At 36.8% G+C, this 27,860-nt stretch overlaps 2 protein-coding genes across 9 annotated transcripts in view; one reads left to right on the plus strand and one right to left on the minus strand.

The window, feature by feature from the left end:
* klhdc10 (kelch domain containing 10) overlaps positions 1 to 19,761 on the plus strand; it is a 107,666-nt gene extending 87,905 nt beyond the window's left edge. For both annotated transcript variants that reach the window (XM_028811405.2, XM_028811414.2), the window contains 6 exons: positions 1,540 to 1,688; positions 6,485 to 6,569; positions 12,379 to 12,445; positions 16,116 to 16,163; positions 16,272 to 16,411; positions 17,671 to 19,761. In XM_028811405.2, coding sequence (XP_028667238.1) covers positions 1,540 to 1,688; positions 6,485 to 6,569; positions 12,379 to 12,445; positions 16,116 to 16,163; positions 16,272 to 16,411; positions 17,671 to 17,880 — 699 coding nt within the window. In that variant the 3' untranslated portion in view covers positions 17,881 to 19,761. The remainder of the gene's footprint in view (positions 1 to 1,539; positions 1,689 to 6,484; positions 6,570 to 12,378; positions 12,446 to 16,115; positions 16,164 to 16,271; positions 16,412 to 17,670) is intronic.
* Positions 19,762 to 24,635: 4,874 nt separating this feature from the next.
* cax1 (cation/H+ exchanger protein 1) overlaps positions 24,636 to 27,860 on the minus strand; it is a 93,801-nt gene continuing 90,576 nt past the window's right edge. For 3 of the 7 annotated variants that reach the window (XM_028811466.2, XM_028811442.2, XM_028811474.2), the window contains exon 20: positions 24,636 to 26,484. In XM_028811466.2, coding sequence (XP_028667299.1) covers positions 26,411 to 26,484 — 74 coding nt within the window. In that variant the 3' untranslated portion in view covers positions 24,636 to 26,410. The remainder of the gene's footprint in view (positions 26,485 to 27,860) is intronic. The other 4 variants (XR_003717513.2, XR_003717514.2, XM_051923714.1 and 1 more) reach the window with 4 other exon arrangements.

Here is a 27,860-nt window from a genome sequence, read left to right on the forward strand (position 1 = left end):
GCCAGATTGTTACCTCCAGTCTTTGAGAATACTGCAGGTGGACAATGAATAATTTGTAGTTTGTATTGTCCAGATCTTGTAATCTAATAGCCGTAACAAAAATTTTGGTTCAAGATTGTTTTCCCAAATTTCTCTGTACTCTGATCACTGTCATTGGCAGCACATATACATCTACAATATGGACAATATAAATAATGAAATTAACATTGGTGCTCACAGTATAAAAATGAAAGACTGGAATTGAACTGAATATCTCTTATATCGGAATCATTTTTTTTTCCATTACTCAAAAGATTCTTCAGATTTTTTTTTTATTTTTATTTTTTTTAAATTATCAATGTTTACAATGAAAGTGATTAGGAACAAAATAATTCCGATTATTTCTCTAAAAAATGTATTCAGTGTGTCATATATAGTAAAAACCTTTCTCCAAGATAAAGGTGTCATATAAACAGACCAAAATTAACTGGGAAACCTGAACAGTTCTTTGATCAAGATTTGTAGATCTTTTTAATTTTTACACCTTTTAAATGAAAAATACATTTTTAGGGTCACTTTATTATATGCACAGGTGGTGCAGTGGTAGTGCTGCTGCTTTGCAATAAGGAGACTGTGGAAGATTGTGGGTTCGCTTCCCGGTTCCTCCCTGTGTGGATAGCACTTTGAGTACTGAGAAAAGCACTATATAAATGTAATGAATTATTATTAAAATAAAAACAAACTGGTATTCAGTATACTGTTACAGATAATTTTGATTTGAATTTCAGAATCAAAGTTGTGTTTCAGGATAACAGTATAAATACCGAATCTCCATGCCAAAGAGATGCATGCACACATCTTTTAGTGTTCATGTATGCACAGTGTATGATTTTACATATATAAAGAAGTGTTACTGGTTCATTGTCTGAAAGAATAATGTATAAGCCAGAGACTTGCAGTAACAGAAAATGGTCTTTTAGAAGGATCTTGTATTTTAATTAATTATGTATTTATTTTCTCCCCACAAAAAAATAACGGTATTGCCAGTAGCACTTCAGTTTTATCACAATAAATTTCATACTTAATGCAATGCAGAAGGAACCAAATCAGCAATGTTAGTCATTTGGAGTGGAAGAAAAAAATTGCTGAAGACAGTCACTTGTGTCAATGTGGGAGCAGTGCTAAATACTATAGTGATGTACTGTATTTAGATATTGAAAATTATTTAAATCAGGTTTTCTGTTCATAAAACTGCAACAAACATTTTAGGTGTTGTGTGTGTCAGGTGTGTTTTTCTTATCTTTAAGCACTTAATGAACTTTAGTTATGCCTAACAAAGCAAAATTGCTTCTTGGAGTAATCTTTTTACGTTATCTGTGATAATTGTCAGTTTATAATTACTAAGGCAAGATTGAATGTCAGTTTTTCTTTAAAAACCTTGAAAAGCAGTGTTTTAGTTTGCATGTTCTATTCTGCAATTATTTTATGCTGTTTGGCAGTTAGGCTGGCAAAATATTAATTTTATTATTACGCTAAACCCTGGACTCTCTTTAATCCTAGGCTATGGCAATCATTAATGGCTATCTGTATGTATTTGGAGGAACGACTGGCTATATCTACAGCACAGACTTGCATAGATTGGACTTGACAACTAGAGAGTGGATTCATCTCAAACCGAACAATTCTCCTGATGATCTTCCGGAAGAAAGGCAAGTAGAGTTTAGGTGTGAATCTTGTATTTTAAGCTGAAGTACTCGACATAGACATCACACACAGTTAACCCAGCTGTTGTTTTTATGCACAGCAGTGTGTTTTAAATCTGTTTTTGGAGAGTTTTTTTTTTTGTTTTTTTTTATATAAAGGTGTTCAAAAAGTCTATGTAAAGGCTTGTGTTAATGTTTATTCATTTCAGTTACAATACTAATTTACTGCATTCTAAATGTGAAGCTGTGTTGGTCATAGAATATTCCACTAATTTGATTAAATCTGTTGGGTAACAAGATGGAAAAAAATCTTCTTATAAAAATGCCTTAAAATTGCAAAAGTAAACTAGTACATTGAAATTGACACTAATAAAAAAATTGAAGCAAAATAAGAAAACATTAACGGAGAATTTCAGGAGTTTGGGAGCAAGGGCTCCTTAATCTACCTAATTAACTAACCAAATGAGTCATAGGGTCCAAGAAGGTATTTAAAAGTTGATTTTATTCATGGACTGAATCATCATAAAGTTGCAGCGGGTGCTTCATATATACAATAATGTATAGTAGGGCTGCAACTAATGATTATTTTGGTAGTCGACTAATCATTCAATTTTTTTTTTTTTTTCCCGATTAGTCACGATTATTTCATGCCTGACTATTTTGATGCCTGCGACCTGTGGTTGCACATCCTGTTCTGGGCTCCAGTGCATGTCTTGCCTCCTCTGCTCACGTCTGTCCACCTGTGAATGTCACCCTGATGTCTCTGCATTAACACGATTAAAATGAAGAATAATCAAATTAAAATAACAACCAGTGAAATGTATGAATTTGAAAATAATCAGATGTTTTTATATTAGTGTGACCATCACAATAAACAAGAAATACATTAAACAATACAAACTAAAGTGCACATAGTCTTTAAACAAAAAGTGCATTTAACTTCACCAAAAATGGCCACTGGTGTGTCTTAGTCCAAAAGTTTAAATAAAGCTTCAATTCAAATAAAATTAAACAATAATGTACAGTTTATAAAAGATTCAGTTCATATATTCCTGATTGCAGTGCAGGAACGTGAGCATTTTGGCATGCTCTGGTGTGAGGCTGGCTCTCTTCTTCGAGACAATGTTCCCAGCTGCTGAGAAGAGATGCTATGAGGGAGTAGAGGTAGCAGGAATACACAAGAATGAGTTTGCCAATAAGGCAAGAGTGGGATACTTTGCCTCATTTTCCTTCCACCAAGACAGAGGATTTTCTCTTCGAGATGGGCTGCTCTCCAAAGAACAACACCACCCGGCATGGGATAACATGCAAATTAGCCAGTTGGCTACATCTGAAATGTTTAATATTGACATGTTTAATATGCACTATTCTTATTTCAATAAATTAAATCTTACTACATTAGTGATCAGTTGTTCGTGAGCATCTTCTTCAGTGTTCTCATTGTCGCTGTCTGTTGAGTCACATCCAAGCAGTGAATCAAGAGCTAGTAGAGAGTACAGTAAATTTTATCATTATACAACTTGGCAGAGGTAGATAATTGGTAGTCTGAATGCTCGGGACTACCAATTTAATTACAGACAACAAAACTGCAAACTCAAAAAAAAAAAAAAAAATGTACCAGATTTTCCAGATCTTTAGTCCGTGCAATCTTTTCCTGATCATGCACATAGTATGATTTTAAAACAAAACTCCAGTTTTTCGTGTATGATCTTAACTTTAGTGTTTTTAAAGACGGCTGCTTATAGCGTGCCAGACTGCCATTACCCCCATTTGAAGCCTGGTTATAACTTGATGTGTCCATGCTGGTTGCGATGGCAACACCATCAAAATGATGTCAGATGTGCCATTTTTTTTTCTCTAACTAGGCAGTGATGTGGGTGCACCACTTTGTACCTGTTTTGGTGTGCAACATCTACAAATTTTTGTCTATTTTCATTATATTTTGCTCAAGACAAAGCAAGATGAACTTAAATACAGGACACTTGCATGGGCAGTTTAACATCAAAGCATTCTGTTTTCCTGATTTGTACTGTACCAGTATCAATCACAGTAACATCTGTTTGAACCGAGCAGGAATTCAAGCAGATGCCTTGAGCTATATAGATTATTTTATCACCTGTGAAGAGATGGGGACCAGGACTAAATTGGTTTACAACTTAGGAAAGGAAGAAATGCAGGTGCTTCAAACTATATTTGATTACTTTACAACCTGTGAACAGGAGGAGGTGCTGTGGGACTAGGATTGGCCAAACCAGTTTACAGCTTGAGATAGGAAAGTCTTAGAATTATCAAAAACTTTGTTTGGGAAAACGAACATACTCAAATAGATTAAATAGTTTGAGCAAATTCATCCATCATATTGACAGTCAGCCATTCGGGTATATGTAACAATCACATGTTACGAAACCCCTATGGAATTTTAAAATAAATATGACGGATTAAACAACAAGACGACAGAGAGCAACATCAGAATAAGACCGAGCAGTGGTGTCAGAGGAGGAGAAGACAGCGCGATGTCAGGATAGCGCGCCAGCAATATGCGGCCGTTTTCATCTGATCATCAACTAAAGGATTCCATGAATATCGATTTATTAAATTGATGCCACCCTGGGACATTTATCTTTGACATCTTTCTTTTCATAAGCCTTTTTCTAAAGACTATATACAGTATATCCAGACTTGACTATCAATCTTATTTTCTATTATTCCTTGTTCTATTTGGTATTATTATTCATATAATAAATACCATGCTGCTTTTAACTTGTATCTAGAGTGATTGAGGTGATAAGGTATATATTAAAGAGCACCTGGAGCAGTCGAAAGTTTGCCATACCCTCTGATCTGCAAGGTTTATTAAGGCTGCGGGTGAGAGAGCGCCACCCAGTAGTAGGGAACAGTACATAAAGTAAGGCATTCTTGGTTTATAAATGGCCTATAGCCAAGGATGTTAAGCCTTTGTATGTTTAAATATATTTCTAAAGACCAAAGTAATATTTAGGTCTGAGATTTAAAACCCCGTATGTTTCTGCCAATAAAAAGAAAGTCTCTTAGAGTGCTAAGAGAGTGACAATTTGTTTGTGTGTTATTCATAAGGCACTTGTGTGGTAAACATACTAGAGATTAACTAGCTGTGTATGCGTCATTCATAGGGCACTGTTGTTAGGGTTTGTGTGTAAATTCTTAAGGTGCAACAGTAGACCAACCCAGTAACAAACCTGATGAGTACACTTATCAGAGAGTGTCAATTTTGAAAATGCGCACAGAAAGCATATGGGAGACTCTGAAGTCTACTGGAATAAGGTGTTTATGGTCTGATGAGATTAGAATTGAGCATTTTGGATGTCAGGCTAAGCTCCATGTTTGACATAATCCAAACATTGCACGTTATCAAAAACACCTCATTCCCACTATGAAGCATGCTAGCGGTGGTGGTATCTGGCTGTGGTGATGCTTCTCTGCAGCAAGCCCTGGAAGCCTTTGTCTGGATAGAGCAGCAAAATATAGACACATCCTGGAGAAAAACCTGATGGAGTCTGGAAGAAAACTCCTTTTTGGGAGAAGATACGTTTTCCGGCATGATTTTCTTGCATTTGAAAAGCATTGCTACCCTGGTATTGTTAACAATAGGCATCCTGAAAATTTTATTTTACCTCTTTATTTTCAGTAAGATTTTAGGCTCCCCTTAGAATGAGCTGAAATTTTAAAGTTAACTGGGTTAGATTTGGGATAGAGGATGCCTTTCCAAAATTAATTTCATGTCTCCTTTAGGACAAGACCGCAAACTTAAAATGCACTTACATAGAAGAGAAAAATAACCATCACAATGGAATAAAAACCAGCATGCAGAATATCTACCATGCAGCCTACAATTTTGATTTTCTAACGTACTATACACATTTTGAATGGAAAAACAACAAACTGACGATATGAATTTTGGTTAAAAGCCTCATATCCACTTCTCATTACTCCCCATGAGTGATCTGCTATACTGAAACTCTCAGGAAAATGTAGTGAATGCTGCTGAGCCATCTACTCATAAATTAGGGATAGAGGTGGTGCGCTCACTCAGCTCTTCAAACGAACATGTTTCTATACCCTAATTTACTAAATGTTGCTTCCACTTATCAAGATGGAAACGGAATATGGCAAGCTGGCTGTCAATATGTACTTTTAAGACAATAAATTATTGTTCAGACTGGCTGCAATTGAAACTTACATTCTGCTCACAGTGCTGCCCTTTATTAAAGGTATAGTGACAACCTATTATTGAATATCCAAAAAACTGTCAATACTTCTCTGGTCAGTCCGTTGATCTACATTTTTTTTTTTTTTTATTTTTATTCAGAAAGAAGAATTATTACTTTGAATCAGAGAGAAATAATGGAGCCTTAAATAATACTCCACAATTTATGCTCTCTTTAAAGAGTGATCGGAATGATAAGTAAAACATTCAGTGCTAATTACTTATTATTTGGCCTGGCGTATTTCATGTTTCATAAATTTGTGCTGCACAATAAAACAAAATCATGTTCCTTTCATTAATTGTAGAATGTGTTCTGTGAAATCCAAGAATTTTATTTCAAGGTTTGAGGGTACATGGTTTTGGAAAAGATGAGTACTGCACTACTTTTATGCACTTTTAGTGGTATCTATCAGATCACTTTGCCTGGTTATTGTACATATGGAACTGCCCCTCCCATGTCTACTGCTTTTTACTTATTACTAACACTTACAGTTTAAGCTTTTTCATTTTGAAAATCTGAGGCTGAACACTAAAGCTGTATACCCTTTCCATTCTCCAGGTACAGACATGAAATTGCTCATGATGGACAACGAATATACATCTTGGGTGGTGGAACATCTTGGACTTCATATCCTTTAGATAAGGTACTGTATGACATTGATTATATTTAATGGACACTGCTAGACTTTTTTTTTTTTTTTTTTTAAATACTTGGTGAGCAAGTTAATGTAAATAGCCAATTGGTAACTATTAAGGATAGCCTTGGGAAGGTTGACATTGGCCAATCCTAAACCTTTCTTATCACCAGGAAGCACTTAAGAATGTTTTTAAAGGTAATGTCTGTTTTAATGCAAATGGTTTTACAGAGTAAGATTTGCAAGGTTTATTATAAAGTAGCTTATAAGGTAGCACCAGCAGCACAATTAGAATTATATAGAAGCAATGCAGAGTATAATCTAATTGGAACATTCATCTGGTCATTTTAGCTTGACTGAGTTCCACTTGTTGTCGTCTTCTTCTGCTTCTTCTGGCTGCTCCCGTTAGGGGTTGCCTCAGCGGATCATCTTCTTCCATATCTTTCTGTCCTCTGCATCTTGCTCTGTTACACCCTTCATCTGTATGTCCTCTGTCACCACATCCGTAAACCTTCGCTTAGGCCTTCCTCTTTTTTCCTCTTCCCAGGCCGCTCTATCCTTAGCATCCTTCTCCCAATATACCCAGCATTTCTCCTCTGCACATGTCCAAACCAACACAATCTCGCCCCTCTGACTTTGTCTCCCAACCGTCCAACTTGAGCTGACCCTCTAATGTACTCCTTTCTAATCCTGTCCATCCTCGTCACACTCAGTGCAAATCTTAGCATCTTTAACTCTGCTACCTCCAGCTCTGTCTCCTGCTTTCTGGTCAGTGGCACAGTCTCCAGCCCATATAACATTGCTGGTCTCACTACCGTCCTGTAGACCTTCCCTTTCACTTTTGCAGATACCAGTCTGTCACAAATTACTCCTGACACTCTTCTCTACCCATTCCACCCTGCCTGCACTCACTTTTTCACCTCTCTTCCACAATCCCCATTACTCTGTACTGTTGATCCCAAATATTTAAACTCCTCCACCTTCACCAACTCTACTCCCTGCATCCTCACCATTCCACCCTCTCATTTACACACATGTATTCTGTCTTGCTCCTACTGACCTTCATTCCTCTCCTCGCAAGAGCATATCTCCACCTCTCCAGGGTCTCCTCAACCTGCTCCCTAGCTGCAGATCACAAAGTCATCAGCAAACATCATAGTCCACGGAGACTCCTGTCTAATCTTGTCAACCTGTCCATCACCATTGCAAATAAGGGCTCAGAGCCGATCCCTGATGTAATCCCACCTCCAACTTGAATGTATCCGTCACTCCTACCGCAGACCTCACCACTGTCACACTTCCTTCATACATATCCTGTACAACTCTTACGTACTTCTCTGCCACTCCTGACTTCCTCATATAATATCATAGCTCCCCTTGAGGCACCCTGTCATATGCTTTCTTCAGGTCCACAAAGACACAATGCAACTCCTTCAGGCCTTCTATAACTCCTTCAGGCCTTCTATAAACTTCTCCATCAACATCCTCAGAGCAAACATTGCATCTGTGGTGCTCGCTCTTGGCATGAAACCATACTACTGCTCACTAATCATCACCTCACTTCTTAACCTAGCTTCCACTACTCTTTCCCATAACTTCATTAATTTTATTCCCCTGTAGTTACTGCAGTCCTGCACATCTCCCTTATTCTTAAATATCGGCACCAGTACACTTTTTCTCCACTCCTCAGGCATCCTCTCACTTTCCAAGATTCCATTAAACCAGCGGTTCTCAACCTGTGGGTCGCGACCCCTTTGGGGGTCGAACGACCCTGTCACAGGGGTCGCCTAAGACCATCAGAAAACACATTTCCGATGGTCTTAGGAACCGAGACACTGCTCCTCTATCCGTCTCTCTCTCTCTGTGTGTCTCTCTCTACCGTGCTTCTGTGTGTGTGCGCCTCTGTAGCGCGCCTGTGTGTGTGTGCCTCTCTCTAGCACGCGCCTGTGTGTGTGTGCCTCTCTCTTGCGCTCCTGTGTGTGCGTATGTGCCTGTCTCTCGTGACAATGGATCGTGTAGAGAAGAACGTTAAGAAAAGAAAATATAGTGAGGATTTTTTACAGTATGGTTTTACCTCAATAATTACAGCAGGAATTGAGAAACCGCAATGTGTTATTTGTTGTGAAGTTCTATTAGCCGAGTCTATGAAGCCGAACAAACTAAAACGCCATTTTGATAGCAAGCATCCGAGCTTTGCTGGCAAGGATACCAACAATTTTAGAAGCAAAGCTGATGGACTCAAGAAAGCCAGACTTGACACTGGTGGTAAGTACCACAAACAAAACGTAGCAGCCGTTGAAGCTTCATATTTGGTGGCACTCGGAATCGCCAGAGCTATGAAACCTCACACCATTGCTGAGGATTTACTGTTGCCAGCGGCCAAAGACATTGTTCGAGTTATGATCGGAGACGAATTTGTTACGAAATTGAGTGCAATTTCCTTATCTAACGACACTGTCCGCAATAGAATAGATGACATGTCTGCTGATATTCTTGATCAGGTAATCCAGGAAATTAAATCTGCTCCACTTCCAATATTTAGCATCCAGCTTGATGAATCTACAGACGTTGCAAACTGTTCAGTTACTGGTTTACGTGAGGTATATTAATGATGGCGACTTTAAAGATGAGTTTCTTTTTTGCAAACCTCTTGAAACGACAACTACTGCACGTGATGTATTTGACACAGTTGGTTCATTTCTGAAAGAGCATAAGATCTCTTGGGAACAGGTTTGTGGTGTTTGCACAGATGGTGCTCCAGCTATGCTAGGATGTCGATCTGGATTTCAACGTTTGGTACTGAATGAGTCACCAAAAGTCATCGGAACTCACTGTATGATTCATCGGCAAATATTAGCAATGAAGACGCTGCCACAAGAGTTATAAGAAGTAATGAAAAGCGTCATAAGTTCTGTCAATTTTGTAAAGGCGAGAACTTTAAACAGTCGACTGTTTTCGCAACTGTGCAACGAGTTGGATGCGCCGAACAATGCTCTGCTATTTCACACTGAAGTGAGATGGTTATCGAGAGGAAAAGTTTTAAAACGTGTTTTTGAGCTTCGTGATGAACTCAAAACATTTTTTAATCAGAAAGCAAGACAGCAGTTCGAAGCACTTTTCAGCGATAAAAGTGAACTGCAGAAAATAGCTTACTTGGTTGACATCTTTGCCATCTTGAATGAGTTAAATTTATCACTGCAAGGACCAAATGCAACATGCCTCGATTTGTCTGAATGAAACTTCAGCTTTGGCAAAACAAATTGGATGAAAATAAAATTTACATGTTGCCTACCTTATCTGCTTTCTTTGAGGAACATGACATTGAACCAGACAAAAGAATTACGATGATAATTTCTGTGAAAGAACACTTGCACATGCTTGCAGATGAAATTTCATCGTACTTTCCAAATCTACCTGACACCCCATTTGCACTTGCGAGAAGCCCATTCACAGTCAAAGTTGAAGATGTTCCTGAGACAGCACAAGAGGAGTTCATTGAACTTATTAACAGCGATGCAGCGAGAACTGATTTCTCTACAATGCCAGTTACAAAATTCTGGATCAAGTGTTTGCAGTCATCCTGTTCTGTCTGAGACTGTATTGCGCCGCCTTCTTCCATTTCCAACAACATATCTTTGTGAAACAGGGTTTTTCAGCTTGTTGGTTATCAAGTCTAAATACAGAAGTAGACTTGTTGTGGAAGATGATCTTCGTTGTGCTCTTGCAAAGACTGCCCCAAGAATTTCTGATCTGATGAGAAAGAAGCAATCTCAACCTTCGCACTGATGTTGGCTTTTTACGCATACTGTTGCAAAATGTAGCGATGTAGTTTACTGTTGTTATATTAAGACTGTTACCCATGCTACACCATGCTTCAAGACAAAATTTCATTTATTTGTAATTAGAAATAAATATTTCACAATATATAATTACATATTGTTTTTGTGATTAATCACTATGCTTTAATTATGTTCAATTTATGCAGGATGTATTTTAATTCACATCAGATATTTACATTACGATTCATAACAGTGGCAAAATTACAGTTGTGAAGTAGCAACAACAATAATGTTATGGTTGGGGGTCACCACAACATGACGAAGTGTATTAAAGGGTCGCGGCATTAGGAAGGTTGAGAACCACTGCATTAAACAATCTGGTTAAAAACTCCACTACCATCTCTCCTAAACACCTCCATGCTTTCATAGGTATGTCATCTGGACCAACAGCCTTTCCATTTTTCATCCTCTTCATAGCTGTCCTTACTTCCTCCTTGCTAATCCGTTGTACTTCCTGATTCACTATCTCCACATCATCCTTTGATGTGAGCTCATTCAGTGCTACAGCAACAACGCACGTTGATCTTTTTTCTTCTTTCAGTACATGTGCCTTCCCTGTTTATTTATATATCTCTGCCTGTCTGTCTCTCTATTACGCAGTGCTCGTCTGTCTGTGTGTTATGGATCTTAAAAATAAGTTATAAGGACAGTTGTTCCTGTTAATTGCAGTCTCAATTGTTAAATATTTTAAAAGGAGCATCCCACATGAAAATATAACTATCTCATTAACTGACAGTGCATACCAATTTATAAATTTTATGTCCGTTTGAGGTTTAAAAGAAAAAAAAAAAAAGCAACATTTTATCCCTAGCGGGGAATCGAACTCAGGTCTGAGAGGTGGCAGAGCTGTTGTGCTCTAAGAGGCAAATCTTAACACGCTACGCCACGGAGGCTGTTGTATTGTCCTTGAAGCTTTTGTGAAAGTGTTTATTTGATCTTTGGAACTCGGGCTTTACACATTCTATAGTTTATGCCTACTACATTTTGTAACATTTATTACTAAAATATGACAAAGTTTCTGTTTTAACAATGTGTTTACACAGATTACTTTAGAATAATGATCTCTTATTTCCACTGTGAAACTCCACTTCACTCCCACATAATCAATCAAGGCGTGAGCTGGGAAAACTTCGCTCACGTTCTAAGTCGGTGGGGGGATGGAATTGCCGGCTGCTGGCAGCTTGTCTTTTATCAGCACATTCAGAGGACAAAGGATGCTGGCGGAGAGGTGTGAACGGATTTAAGTTGGGCCGGATATACAAGTTTTTTCGTAGGCTCTGGTAATTCTAGTGTTAAGATACTGTGCCTTGCACACTTAAATTGGGTGCCATTTTAAACAGAACTGTACTATAGAACACTACCTGTAACTTGACATCCTCACTTAATCTTCTGTGTGTTTTCTTGCAGTCAACAAAGCCTCCACAAAATGTGTTAGTAGTGGGTTTGACCATCTACTCATGACCCAGCTACTCAAAATTAATCTCACTTTGAGTTTAAAACAGCACAGCTTTTCTGCAGCATCCTAAAGAATAGCCTCTTCCTTGTTTCGGTGTTACAATTCCTCAAGTACAAATAAGTGCTAGCAGTGTGAGCTAAGTTGCCTATATGATAACAACAAGGCATTTTCTACAACACTTAGACTAAAACAGTAAGCACTACACTTTCAAAGTCCAGAATCTGGGAGGCTGCAGAGGTTAATATATTACTTTTTATATTGAGTACATTACTAAATACTGTATTAAAATACGAGTTCTAGAAGTTATTTAAAAATGGCACAAAAATCTAAAAATAGACAAAGACTGATGCTCTGAGATATTTAGTTTATAAAATTCTATAAAGGTAAATTTATTTCTTGCTGTTTCAGAATGTAATTTATATTCTTTAGTTCTATGATAAATGTGTATGTGTGTATATATGTGTGTGTATTTAGGAATCTTATTCCATTCAGTATACTCAGTCCGTTTTTTCTTTCTATCTAGATACATGCCTACAATTTAGAAACAAATTCATGGGAAGAAATAACAACAAAACCTCATGACAAAATTGGTATGTGCTGTTTTTTCACTTTTACCTCACTGAGAATAGGAGAGTCAACCAATAAATTAGGACCTCTTTGTTGATTAACTGTTTAGTAATTGGATGCTTTTTTACTTTTTGGGGTAAGGGTCTTTTAAAAAATGTGCATAGCATAAAATTATAGTGTGTTGCTGTTTCCTTGTACATTATATTTAATATGAAATTTTGACGTATAATGATATATAGACGAACCATGGCAAACAGTACTACTTGCTGGAAAGACCTCCTCCTACTCCTTTTTACCACTCTGAATCCCTGAGAGGCGAAACGAATGAAACAAACACGCAAGAAAGAAACAAATAAGAAAAGAACAACATGCATATACAAAAAAATATAAATGTAGTGACACGCGAGACATTATCCTATACCCGAGAGAAGATTCGGAGTCCAGAGGCTTAAAGAAAACCAATTTTATTCCCATCAAAATACTAACAGGGTATTTCTTCAAACGGGGGCTACCACTTCAATACACATAGACACCACACACAAAAAGGGAAGGGGCCAGGTCAGTGGCTGGTTTATAACGTTTCCTGCATCACCCATTGAGCAACAGATGTGTTATTCAGGTAGTTGCTTTGGTGGTGCTGCAAGCCTGTGGTTGCATTAGCAACGGACAAGCAATCCTCAATAGACATGTCAATTGCGGTTTGGCGTGCAGCACTGTTGGGGAGGGTCTCAAGAGTTCAGAAAGCTCATACAGTATATATTTAAAATGGTGTTCACAGGATCATAGAAACTGTTGGATATGAGCTACATTTATGGTGCAGGTCACACAATTTTCCACTCCTAATTGACAAAATTGCATATGTACAGTTACGTCCATAAATATTTGGACAGACAACTTTTTCTAATTTTGGTTCTGTACATTACCACAATGAATTTTAAATGAAACAACTCAGATGCAGTTGAAGTGCAGACTTTCAGCTTTAATTCAATGGGGTGAACAAAACGATTGCATAAAAAAACTGTACTTGCTATCTTCACTCTGCCTGTGTTTCATGTGCTACCACAGTCGCCATAAGCTTAATGCTTTAGCCCTAAAATAATGGCTTCTTTATTAAAGTGTGAAAACACTAAATAAACAATGTGTAATAGTAATTTCAAAATATAAAAAGAACATTTTGTGTTGCCCTATAAAAGAAACATTGGTACAATGCAAATACAGTTTTAAGCCCAGTTGCTTCTGCCCCATGATATAAGGTCTAATAAAGTCCTGCAGTTACTTGGGTGATTTCACACTTTTTATTATTAACTTAAAATTGAGGATGGCATACAGTGTATACTTATTCATTGTTCATGAATGTTCTTGTAGACTTGTTGCTTTCTTTACCCATGTTAGGCCAACTCATCTGGGAATCTGCAACTAGTTATTTAAATTATGTAAGTCCAAAAAAGCCAAACAAGGATGGAGCTTTTTTAAATATTCATTTGTTTCAGACTTGGAATTTGTGTTATGACAGAACATGTACTGAATTTGCAAGGCTAAAATACATCTAACCATTAGAACTATTTTGTTCTCCTATCCTAAGATCCTCTGTTGGTAACAATAAATGGTTGTTTGTTGTGGTTAAGGTGTTCCATAAAAAAAAAAAACAACTGTATAATTTTCTATATATCTGCACATTTTTGTTTGTGTGGGGAGTATCCACAAGTAGTATTTCTTCCCGGTTCCTCCCAGTGTGGATAGCGCTTTGAGTACTGAGAAAAGCGCTATATAAATGTAATGAATTTTTATTATTATTTCAATCTATGCAGAGGTCATGACTGACTGCAGTTGATGAAACTTTGTGCTCTTCCCTTAGATTAAAATTTACAGAATAATAGATTTTCCTGTGTCTCCACCCTGGCATCTTGAGTCATTGAGTACTGTTGACACCACAATCGGTCCAATTTAGCTTTTGTGCATAGTTTCCTATAGCTGAACAAATTTGTTTGATTGGTTTGTAAGATTACACATGATTGTTAAGTAAAGATGTGTACATTTTGTTTTAATTTAATTGTAAGTTCTTTGATTAAAAATTCTGCAAGTCAGTAATTTTTGTGTTTTTAAAGGCTGGAAAGAGTCTTTAATGTTGTCAGTCCAATTCTGCAAAAATATAGGTTATCTGTATATACTGTGCTATCTTTAATCTCATCCCAATGTAGTAATACAAGTGCCTTCACTGTAAGCACCTTCTCAAATTATGTATTCATTTACATATTACCCTATTGGGGGGGGGGGGGGTATGGTTTTCTGTGATTCTCAGTAGCACAAATTCTCAACTTATTAGAACGTGCATTTTATTAAGCACTGTTTTGTCTCTATTGGGAAAACCTTACTCCAGCTGAGAAATTTGGTGAAACAAAGATGAAAAAAGAAACAATGGAAGAAAACTTAATCTTGGCATTTGTAAGCCATACCCTAGAACCTGAATGTATTCTGATCAATTCAGATCACTTATTTTCCAGTTTTCATATGAGAACATCTTGTTTAAAATTAAACCAAAAGCCCTGCTATCAACCAGTGCAAACTACACAGAAGCTTGTTTCGATTTTCATTATTGGAAACTAATACCATAAAAATCAAAGTTTTACCCCTTGGTGTCAAGCTTAGAATGGGTCTCTTTTGTAGTCTAAACCTTTGTGCAATAGCTCATGCAATGCCAAACATTTGCTAAAATTATTCATGTGGGTTTATCCTTTTCCAGTACATGCTCATGGCTTTTAAAAATAAGAGACCCTCTGGGGAAACTAAAGAACATTTGTCAAAAACAGTGAAATTAAGTTTTTGCTGCCATTTCAGATAATGGGTTAAACTTGCAATATGTCTGATGAAAGAACTCCATTCCCTAAGCAGTTATTAAATACACATTCTTTATGAACTAATGTTTAAACATGCAATTTAAACATTAAATTTAATTTAAACATTAAACATGCACATTTGGAGTGCTCTTTCACACTGATGTATTGATTGTATGTCTATCAACCATGATCCATAACAAATTGTTAAATGTACACAGAGTCCAAAAACACTGGTCAGTTTACCAGATAATGAAGCTGTAAAATGAATAACCCTAATGTACAGTTAGCCAGAAAAATGTTAAGAGGAATGTCTGGTGATGTTTTGATGTGGGGAGCACTCTGTATGGTTTGGGTGTTTTAGAGAACATTTTCCAAACATTAATGAAAAAAAGGAAGCAAAATCTAAGAAGAAGCTGCAATCTGAAATGGATAATGATGAAGTAATCCAGTAACAGGAGAAGAATTGCTGCAACTTCAAAGTCCAAACAGAAAAAGCCACATCCTTTTTAAGATGGGCATCTTCCCAGTGGCCCTACAAAACCAGCCAAAGCATGTGATGTGACACTACATGTTTAGCAAATACTGCCTGGTGATAGCACCTTTTAAGTTCACCAACAGCAAATCACTGATGCTGGAGTAAAAAATATAAATAAATAAAAATAAAAAAAAAGAAAGCAAAATCTCCCTTCTTGACATGTTTTCCCAAGAAAATTGTATCATTAGGTTTAAGTTATTTTTTTTAATCTAAGTTTAGAGTGTAAAGTTCTTCAAGAACTAAAATTGTTCTTATTTTCTAGTTTTACTCAAACAGTCTTATAAATTAACAACTGATTTTAATTTATTTGGTCTTTATTAATAGGTTTTCCAGCAGCAAGAAGATGTCACAGTAGTGTCCAGATAGGAAATGGTAAGTCTGTCATTTTATTATGGTACTTTTATATTGCTTTTTTTTTTGTTGTTTAAGCAATATAAATTAGAATGCCACTTTTCTCAGTTTATTATTTTTTTTAAATAGATGTATTTATATGCGGTGGTTACAATGGGGAGCAAATACTGGGAGACCTTTGGAAGATAAGTTTGCAAACATTTCAATGGACAAAGCTACCAGCAGTTATGCCTGAACCTGCATATTTTCACTGTGCAGCTGTAACACCTGTAAGTATAGAAATACTAAACTTTTCACATTTTAATGTCTTTTTTTATTTTGTATTTTTATTGTTGCTCTGCCTTTTGAAACACGTGGAACACAAATATAATAATAATAAATTACATTTATATATGATAGAGAGGGTTTGATTTTTAGCATTGCTGGCCATTATCAGTGACTTTGTGAGTCATACCAGTTTTATTCCAGTTATTATTTGGATTAATGTTTATTTTCAGCCTGGAAGCAACTCCACATTTAAACCATTAGTCAATACCCTTAACAGATATAAGGAAATTCCCCAACAGAAGTATCCGTTATTAATTGAATTTTAGAAGCTTTACATCATATTTGACCCAAATCAAATTCCACCACCCTAAAGCGTCCTAAGTTAGGATAGATGCTGTTTCATAAACACTAAGTAAGCATGAAAGCGTCACATGTGCCTTGTTGTGTGTTTATTGTAGCACTGCAGTTTGTACTGCTGTGTTTATTGAGTCCATAATGAATCAGACTTCTTTTTTATGGGTGCCCAACTTGAGTGCAGGAAACCGCACTTTGCACAGTCTGCACAACTGCCTCACATTGTCGTCTTCAGGTGTTTTCAGTGAGAGAGAGAAGCAGCTTTTTCAAGTTCTCATCTAGTCACAGAAACAAAGTTTATATTAAAAGAAAAAAATAAGTGTTTGTTTAGGCTTCCAGGAGCAACACATGTGCATCCTACTCAGCATGTCAGTAATATGTTTTGACTTGTGGTCCTGAATTAATTTGTAAATGTGTAAACAACTGTGCTTAAGTCACTACTGTAAGCTGACATGAGGGTCATATGTATAGCAAGTATTCAGACAGTTGATTCAGATTGTGTTCTAGCCTTTGATAATGTAGTATTGTTCTTTGTACAGTATTGTGATTGAACTATCAAACTGCAGTGCATGCCGTAAAGTCAGTAGGATTTTGAAGGTCAAAGAGCTCTGCTGAAGATTTGGCAAAAGGCAGAACAGTACCCCACTGCCAACTGCTGAAGGACAGTTTGAATATTGTCATGTCTAATATTCCTTTGTGACTCTGCGAGTTTACCTTGGTAAAAAACATCTGTCGAAGCATTGTAACATCTCTGCAGAAAACTTAACTTATACGATACTCCATGTTTACTTTTCTAAACATTACTTTTTGGCAAGAAGTTTCTAATATAGTGTAGGAAGCATTTTCCCTGCCTTTCGTATTTTATTAATATTTTTTTTTTTTTCTCTTCTCCTTTCCTGCCACACAGGCTGGTTGTATGTATGTCCATGGCGGAGTAGTTAACATTCATGAAAACAAGAGAACTGGTTCATTGTTTAAAATCTGGTTGGTCGTGCCCAGTTTGTTAGAACTTTGTTGGGAGCAGCTTCTGAAGTCTTTCCCCCAGCTTGTACAGCTGTCCACAGTGCAGCTCCTTAACCTCGGTCTCACACAAGAACTAATTGAGAGATTGAAATAAAGGTTTTGGACTGCTTCATAATAACTATACATTTGCAGCAAGGATAGACTTAACAGCAGCGGACTGGATGAAGCTTTTTTTTTTTCTCATTCCCCCCACCCTGGTCTCTCGTCTTTTGGAAAGATGACCAAGTTCTGAGCCTTACTCTACGGAAACATCAGATGCCTTTATTTTTATTTTTTTGCACTTCTGCATTAATAGTGATCCCAATGGAAACCGCCTGCCTGTAACCCTCGCATACAACTCCTCATTTCCTACTCTCAAGTTTTGTTTACTATGAAACACAAGATAGCCAGCATTGATGAAGACTACACCGTCAAGTTGGGGTGCTTTTTCTCTTTTCTTTTTCTTTTCGTTTCATGTTTTTCATTGAATTTAGTTCTGTTTTCCCAAGTACAAATATTGCCTGTTTTAAAGATGACTTTGGTGACATTGGATGAAAAACTGCTTTTATTGTAACAATTTTTTTTTAATTTTAAAATTAATTCTAGGAATAATATTTGCATACTGTACAAAATTTGAATTGTCAAATTGTAAAAAAAAAAAAAAAAAAAAAAAAAAACCTGAAAAAAGTATTTGACCTGGTAATAAGTCTTCCTAATAACTTGGTTTTTTTTTTGTTTTTATTTATTTATTTTTTGGGATACAGTGGCACTTCTACACTCATTAGATTTCTCTTCCCCCAGAATTTCACGTTTTTTACTTTCAGCACCTTGTTTCACTTAATTTAAGGACTCCTATCTAAGCAAATTGTGTTGGCCAGCAGGTTTTGTCGCATTGCTACGGATGTAAGTGTTGTGCACAGTCTAACACACTGAATTCCATACATCCAATTGAAACACAAGGCCCATCTGCAGTAAATGTTCTGGTCTCCTGTTTTGCTGTCTTGATGTATTTGGTTTGTTTCATTTTCTGCACAAACTGTTGTCAAGTTGATGTTTCCCAACAGTCTCGGCTATTCACTGTGATTTATGGTGCTTTTTCCATACAGCCATTATTTAGAAGTAGCAAGGATGTAATAAATCCTGTTTTACTTGACCATAGATTTCTAAACTGTGAAAATTTAATTTTCTTCTTTGTGAGTAATTTCCATCAAACAAAATACACTTTTAATAGTTTAAAATTGATTTGTAGCAGGACATTTCTTCCCACCTGTGTTGACACTTTAGTGCCTTGTATGGTTTAAGATTAATATGAATGTTCTTTACAGTAATTATTTATAATCTGAAGAAATTACTGTATGACAGGTAACTGATGAACATGAAATAGAAATATAAGCTGGACTTGTATTTTTTTTTTTTAACTTATTTTATTAACTATGATTTCAATATTTTAGTTTATCTCCCTTAAAATATATTTCAATTTTTACCTAAAGAACCTAATGGTTTCTGTTAATGCCAGAGTACCTTTTATGAACTGTTTTATTCTTGAAACAATCTTCAGATCTTTAATGGCATATCAGCTTAAGGTATTGTAAAGTGGAAGACGACAAAGCAGTTTTGTATCGGCTACAACACCCACGTTCACCTTGGAAAAGCTACACACATGTGGCATACGTTAGTCAATGGACCATCGAAAAAAAAAAACAAAACCAGCAACAAGAAGTTGGTGTTTGCATACAAACCCTTATACCTTCTTTCTTAAAACCAGAATGTTGAGTAATAAGGTAATTTTTCTTTTAAATGCATGGATAATTAATTAATTAATGTCCAGACATGCATGTTTACTTTAACTTGATGCCTTTTTAAACTGAAACATTTGGCAGTAAATCCTTGCTGTATACTGTATAGTTTCAAGGCAATCATTAATTGTATGTGTTTGTAAATTACTTTTTTTTATTGTTTTCTTTGACAGATCAATAAAGTTATTATAATTAACAGATCTCGCTATTTTATCTATGAATGCCTTAAGAATTTCATAATGTGTAAAATGTTAAGAAAAGAACATTTTGATATGTTCATGTTTATCTTGCATACTCGGTCTGACAGTGTTGGAGACCTCCTTTAAGAAGAGCTAACATACACGCGTTTACGGCTCTTGTATGCTCTTTTATATACTCAGTTGCATAAAAGTGTGTGTATACAGTACCAGTCACAGGTTTTAGAACCCCTTTGGTTTTTCCTCATATTTAATCAGTTGAAATGTGCCAAAATGATGAAAAACCATAAACTCTCAGGGGCTTAAATTTAAAGTTTAGGTTAACAAAAACTGAAAAAAAGGAAATTTCAGAATATTACAAATGGGCCTTTTTCATGGAACAACTAATGGGTTACAATCTACAGATGTTATGCAGCGATTTAAAATAAGCCTTGAAAGTTGAAGCAGACAGTTTGTGCAGGCGTCTCAGCTTCTGCTGATTTACTTCAAAACCTTCTGTGTGTCTTAAAGCAGAGCTGGACCAGACTTTGTGTCTCATGTAGTCAAGTTCCACTTTATATTGGCCTTTGCTGTCTCACTACAGTAAATCTTGGACGAGTGTCAGCATCAAGCTAAAAATGCTATTCTTGTTGCATTTGTATACACTGTCAGGTCTGCTGTGCCTGAGTTTGCCACCTTCCAGAACTCTGCTCTTCCTCTGCACCTTTCTCATCCTCTGTGCCATTGCCCTTTTTTTTCCCTCCATTTGGAAACCGGTGTAAGGCTGTATGTTAGTCGCTCGAGGTGACAGTCGAGGTAAAACATTGAAATGTCATTCAGTTGATTTTTATGTGGTTTTTAACAAACTGAAATCATGAACATTGGGGATAAGGCCTGTTGCATTCTGTAGTGTTCTATTTAAAAAGATTCGCTCTGCTGGGGAGTCTTTGCATGTTGAGTTTCATGGTGAGGTCTGGGGGAGTTTGTGGTTTGTTTTAAAAGTGGCTGGATTGCACAAAGGCTTTTTAAAAATTTTTTATTTAAACTTTTAACAAATTACAGGATTGCACACACATACAATAGTATAATCTCAAGATACTGCTTATTCTTGGCTCAAAAAAAATGGACAGATTTGGTAAGTCCTACAGCTTTTATTTTCACGTTTGAATTTGTGACCTCTGAACCCCATTGTATCAAACTTTAAGAACATCCATGATGATTTTTAAAACTATAAATCAAAAATGCTTTATTTCATGTAGCAAATTACTACATCCCATTACTATGAAGGGGGGAAAAAACCCACCCTGTTTTGTCCAGAACAGGGTCACAGAGTGCCATAGTCTGTCCTTGCAGCATCGGGCAACTCCACAGTTCCTCTTCTGCAGTCTAAGGACTTCAGTGCAGGAACCAGTGTCCTGATAGCATTCGACTGCTAGAAACCACAAACTCCATCTTAGCGGTAGTAGCTTAGGTACGATGAACTTGTAGAAATCTATGACAAATTTAACGTGCTATTTAATTTCCAAAATCTGTGTGCTCCCCCACAGTCCTTTCTTAAAGAGACTACAACAGCTCCCCACAGCCACACACAACAGGCTTACAGCAATTTAAACTAACATCATGACTGGGTGTGGTGGGCTGGCGCCCTGCCCGGGGTTTGTTTCCTGCCTTGTGCCCTGTGTTGGCTGGGATTGGCTCCAGCAGACCTCCGTGATAGGGAGACCTTTAGAAAGCTGAGGCTGCTGCTAAAATATGTACGATGTTGAGTAAATGCCAGAGGTTTAATAGCAATGGTGTTTAACATTTCCAGTGGGATCTTGTGAAAGTACAGAGGCTCATGAATTTTGACAGATACCAAAACGTGGCACAGATTTTTTTTGGCAGCATGTTATTTTGTACAGTAGATGGCAGCAGAACACTGTAGAGCAGGCATGTCAAACTCACTACCATTGGTGGGCCACTTCGACTGCCATACGTGCGTCAGCGGGCCGCACTGTAACAAATACTATTCTACAAAGTTACTGTAGCTTTCTTTCCAATACTGAAAACTTTAAAAAATGTAACACTTAAAGTTTAAAGAAAAGCAATTTATTTCCATACAACAGCGTACAATAAGTCTTAGCCTCTTAGCTAGGTCATTATATTATATTCATTACTTATATAGGAGCCTTACGGTGTGAGATTTATTTCTTTTGTCCCGACACTTGGCATCACTTGTTTGTAACCAGTTCGTCGATATCAGGCTTGAAATCTTGGGCAGCTGCAACTTACGTCTTGAGTGATGTCGGGTTTTGGTAGCTTTCATTAATGAAAACAATTGCTCACAAAGGTAAGTGCTTCCGAACATTGACAGTACTCTCGATGCCAACTTATGGATCTGCACATATGAGGGTGGCAGGTAAGCATACAAGCCTGGCAGACCAACTTCATTGTATTTTGCCTTCAGAATAGAATCTGACTGCACTTCAATTAATTCCATTTGGATATTCTCAGGCGCATTCTCAACGTTGTAAGAGAACAGCGCAATGCCCTGTTTGTGTGAACTGAAATCATGAAAACGCTCACTGAATTCATTGCTCAGTAATTCAAGTTGGAAAACAAATCCTCCAAAAATCAAATTTTACTTTACTAAGTTTACATCAAAGTTTATATTGTAAAATAAGCCGATATGCAAAAAGCCACCTGACCTACAATAATTTTACAAACTCAAAATCACAAAAATATATTAATAAACGACTCACCAACTTCTCGCGTCCACTTCAGATCTTCAGCTGTAGTCTGCACTAACTGTTCGTTACAATACTAGTCACAAAATTACATAAAACTAGAGCAAAAAAACGGGAAAATATGCGGGCTATTACTACTCGTGATGGTCAGTTCTGCCCAGTGGCCAGTCTCAGCAGCCCAGTCAGTAGTGTAGCCTGCCAGGGGCGGCTCTAGGCTCGTGGCGGCCCTGGGCAGAGAAAGAATTGGTGGCCCCTTAGCCCACCAATGTCAATATGGTATCTTATGCACGGCGGATGGCCACGTCCTTTGCAGACACTGCATAGCCGCCTCGTGCTCATGACACGCTTCTATATACGTGTGTCCGTAACTTGAAAACCAAGTGGTGGCCCATGATATTCTCATTACGGCAGAATGTTACAATACTACATATAGCTTACTGCTCCGACTCGAACGACATTTGTAAATACAGCGTACTAATTAACAAGAAACACAATGTTTTTCGGCCACATTGCCGTCAGCTGTGTCGTTATTTTCTCTTTCTGTTTTATATTCAATATATATTGGCGTAGCGGCCATGTGCAGGTGCACAGTTTGTACATGCCTAAGGCCACCCCTGCTCCCTGCTGCTGCAGCGTAGCACTTCAGTTGCGGCTCATTAACTTTGGTCAAGGCTCGTGGCTATACTAGCAGATGACGTTTCCGGTACCGTAATGCCACGGGAAAACACACTTTTGTCGGACGGCAGAAATAAGAAAAGTCAATAAGTAACACCAAAGATGCACAATGATTCAATCACAAACGATAGTAATCATTTTGTACAAGTTCAGTGCTAACTAGGATCTGTCATGCGGGCTACACAGATTTCTGTTGCGGGCCGCGTGTTTGACATGCCTGCTGTAGAGTTTAATTCAGAATTAATTTGACAAAAGGTATAAGTGCACTCAAACTTGTGACATCCCTTTTGATTCTTTAGATATAGTCCTTTATGAAATTCACTCAAATGTTTCAGATAAGAACAGTCAAAAGTAAGAATATCCATTATAATTATTTATTGAACATGTATATCCAAACCACTCAATTTCAGACACTGCATTCTATATTCAGGTAGGTGTTTATACAAATAAATGATAATTAATCATTACTAAGATTAGATGTATGATGTGTGATATGATCAGATGATGTGCTGTTTCCTCTGACAAAGCAAAAAGAAAAAGGAAACATTCACTTAGCAGGAACTACAACACATACAAATAAGATCAATGTACTAATGTAGTGACTATAATAGATAGTAAACTCCAATGTACACTATAAATAATAACAGTATTACAGTATTCAGTTTAGTACTCAAAGTACTGAAATGGTATTGATGCAGTTTGCTCATATTAGGAAATGCACCACAATAGCTGAGAAACAATTACATTTGATTTTCAAAATAATATGTATAAACTACAGTTAGCTGAAGTGATAAGCATTTTTATTTTTCATATTTCATTAACAATTTAGTCACCTATATTAATATGGTGTATTCTAATCACACGATTCACACTATGTGAAGTTAGGATGCAAAACAATTACATTCAGGGACACTTTAGCCTGAGAAGAATGTAATATGAGGTTTGCTGAATAAGAAGGTCACAGGAACACTTAATGGGAACAAGTTCTGTTTTCTCCAGGACCGACTGATGAAAGTCTTCTGCAGGCAGAGCTCAATGCTGTTTTGGCCTCTCTCTGCAGGACCATAGGAAACTAACAGAGCAGTGAATAGCAACCTGTAGAGAGCAGTCTGTGTTTAAAATCAAGAAATGCCTGCAGCCAAATCTTATGTACAACATGATAACACTTCCATGTTTAGTTGGTGGTTCAGACTATCAACACTGAGGAAAATCAAAATTAAAAAGTAGATTTTGTTTTTTATATACTTGGAGGTTTTGAGTTTCTCCTCAAAAACCACAAACTATTTTGTCCTTGCATTTAAATGTCGCAACATTTCACCTTCCAAATTCTTCAACTGTAATAATTAAGGGGGTAGAAGAAGCTGAGAATTTCTCTTTGTCTGACCTTCTCCATCTCTCCCTTTTCCCCTTCCATGGTGTCTCCTAGAGCCAACACTCAGATGTGCCACACAGAAGGCAGTCCAGAGACAAACAGGTCGCCCAAAGTATCACGTATCAAGTGTCATAAATAAAAAGCCAATGGCAAACAAATAGGAAGGTTACTCCTGCTGAGAAAAAAGAAAACATTATATAGTTGAAATGTGTCAACAGTGCAGCAATATTAATATTCCAGCCACTCTGTGTATACACTTGTTTAACATTTCCATCAAATAGTGCTAGAGGGAATCCTATAAAAGCCACACAGTAGCTGTGAAACTAGGTAATATTAGTCAAATTACAAGCTGTCATATTTAAGTCTAATTAATCACAAATAATAAAAGATACCATTTTCCAAGGAAGAGACCGAAAATATGAAATGATTTGTTCGGTATCACTAGTATTAATAAATTAAAGAAAAAACAGTTGTACATTCCAGTTAAGGATCAAGAGGTGCAGAACACACAGTAGGGTCAGTGGAGTACGTTCTAATACTCACAGTACTGTGAGGCTGATAAGTGCACTTTGATACAAATAATCGCTGAGAAACTTTAATTTGGGTTTCCATTATCCAGCTTTTATTATGGCCTTCTCTTCATAAAAGCCTTTATTTGTGTGAAAATAGGGGGGTTGACCACAGTAGGCGCACATGAAGTGAGGTGAAGCAGAGTTTCGGTGGCGGGTGTCACAAACACATGACTGGCTATGAGCCCCACAGATACCAATTTTGCAGGCTTTTGTGGGAGACATGAAAGATACAAAAGTACTCTTAACAGCAAGCTTAACTGTAAAATGTTCAGTCTGTGCTTTTATTGACTGTAAATCAAATAAAGACAAAAGCTACGTCACTCTTTTTATGCTGCAAGCATGCAGTATAAACAACTCTGGGCATTTAAAAAACATTCCAGAATTTAATTAAACAATATTATTATAAAAAACGCCTAATGTTCAGCCATGACACTGGGTTATTGATGGTAATTTACTCAGTGAGCAAACAGGAAGAGGGGGAAAAAAAGAACTATCATCTGTAAGCAAATACAGAAATAATACTCTAAAAGTAACAGCACTGTTTTGACACTACATGGCACAGTTTAAGGGGTTGCTGGACTTGAACCACGAGTGGCATAAAGCGTTTTTTATTAGAAATTCTTACTGAAATCTATTGTATACTCTGAACTGGATCACGAGAAATCAAACAAGTGGACCAATAGTAGTGCAAGTAGGTTACAAATTCTCCTCACACCTTTAATGTGTTTATTCTTGACACCAAATTTCATTGACATCATACAGCTCTTCACTTTTAGTTGACTTGTATATTAGTGCCAGCGGTTCAACTGGTATTTGCCTTAATGATCCACAGCATTACATTTACTATTTGTTATTAGAAATGCAGCCTGGGTCTTCCTTAAAATGACGTCATGACTGTAGATATGCAGCAGAAGTGCAATAAACAAATTGTCACTTTTTTGATATAAATGGTGTCTCTGTGTGAGGCATACTCCCTTTCAGCTTGGCTACCTGCATGGCTCCAGCACATTACAAAACAATGCAAACACACACATATACCATAATAAATTCTAAATACATTTAATAAAAATGTAGATTTTTTTTTTTTTTTAATTACAACAGAAAAATATATTTAACTTTACATTTTAGGATTCTAACATTCCATACTATATGAGTTGTATTACTTCAATCCCCTTAAATACAGTATTTTACGTTAAATTCAATTGCATGTTCAAGAAGAAGAAGACTCATATTTAATTTACACATGCTGCTGTACACCCACTACATTACTTTTATAGGTCTTTATTACTTCAAGGTAGACTTTCATTTTCATTGTTTGTTCCCCCTCTTTAGCAGCCAGCCGGTGAAGGTGCAAAGTAATACATAGCCAGCAGGATAAGATAGACCACAACCAGTGCTGCTCCTGGGATACAAAAATTAAATTAATATTATGCAATTAACCTGGGAAACAAGGGAAGGAGTTTGTAGATAATGTTACAAAATATATTACAACCCCATTTTAAAGTCCATCTAATATTTAGAGATATTTGTACTGTCGTTCAGAAGTGTACAGAAGCACAAATATATATACACAGGAAAATTGTTTGGCAGAAAGCCCACCGCTGCATCCTACACTGACTGACGACATGAACAGAAAGAGGTGTAGAAACAGAGTTTTGTGGAAGAAAGATGCCGAAGACGACAGGAGTGCAATCAATTAGTACTAGTTTATTAACAACAGGCAAGTAACATGGATTTCCGGCTCCCAAGTCAGAAGAACGCACGTCCCCTTCTGAAGCTCTTTATACAGTTTAGTCTCCCTTTGTGACCTTTTACAAAAAGAAAAAAAAATAAACGTGTCTACCTGTCTCACTTACATCCTTCCTCTTTTACAGTTTTAAGTTAGTACATTTCCTAACTCCTGGCAGAAAATATTTGCTGCTGACAGTTGCTTTTGTTTTCTGAGTTGCCATCTTTTACCCTGAATCATACTTTCCTGCTTACGCACACACTTGAATTATGTAATAGCTTATATTAGTGTATATATTTTTATATTAGTATATACAGTTTCATTTGGTAGCTTATCTGGAATGGTTTAGTCAGACACTGCACTAATAGGCCTGCCTCTCAGGATGTCTGCCTACAGAGTTGTGGCTCAGTAACTGTGTACATGGAGACACTGGGGAGCTGCTATGCTCCTTCTTGCCCACTTAGGTCTGCCTGTGAACAGGGTCTGGTGATGCCATCTCTGCATGGTATCAAGTCTCAATCCAGACTCTTCATATGTAACGCCTAGTTCATGGAACAAGTTTCCTACGTCTGCCTGAACTGCCGACTCCCTCAGTGGTGTATAAAGCAATTGGAAGCCTGTCTGCTCTGTGAATATCTGTCACAATATTAATTGATCAATTTTGTGATGCTTGCTTTATAGCTCTTCACTTGAGGTGATCAACTTTTGTAACCTGTCCAAACATTCCCTAGATTGATACTTGATTATGTTGGCCTAATTTGTGAGTCGCTTTGGATAAAAGGGTCTGCTCTAACTAAATAAACATAAATATTTTATTCTTTTTCAAACTCAAGCATTTAGGGTAAAAGCCTTCCACCAACAAAACACACCTCTTCATATTAAAATAAACAAGGAGCTAAAGGCTGAAGTCATATAGATTTCAATTTTGCATCTGTAAGTTAATGTTGTGAGATTTACCAAAAAAGAAATATGGAAAATAAGTAATGAAAAAATAAAACACACTTATTTTTCCTCTTGTAGACTACTCTAATTCAATAATATTGCAATGG

The sequence above is a fragment of the Erpetoichthys calabaricus genome, chromosome 1, assembly GCF_900747795.2.
Source record: "Erpetoichthys calabaricus chromosome 1, fErpCal1.3, whole genome shotgun sequence".
In the NCBI taxonomy this organism is placed as follows: Eukaryota; Metazoa; Chordata; class Cladistia; order Polypteriformes; family Polypteridae; genus Erpetoichthys; species Erpetoichthys calabaricus.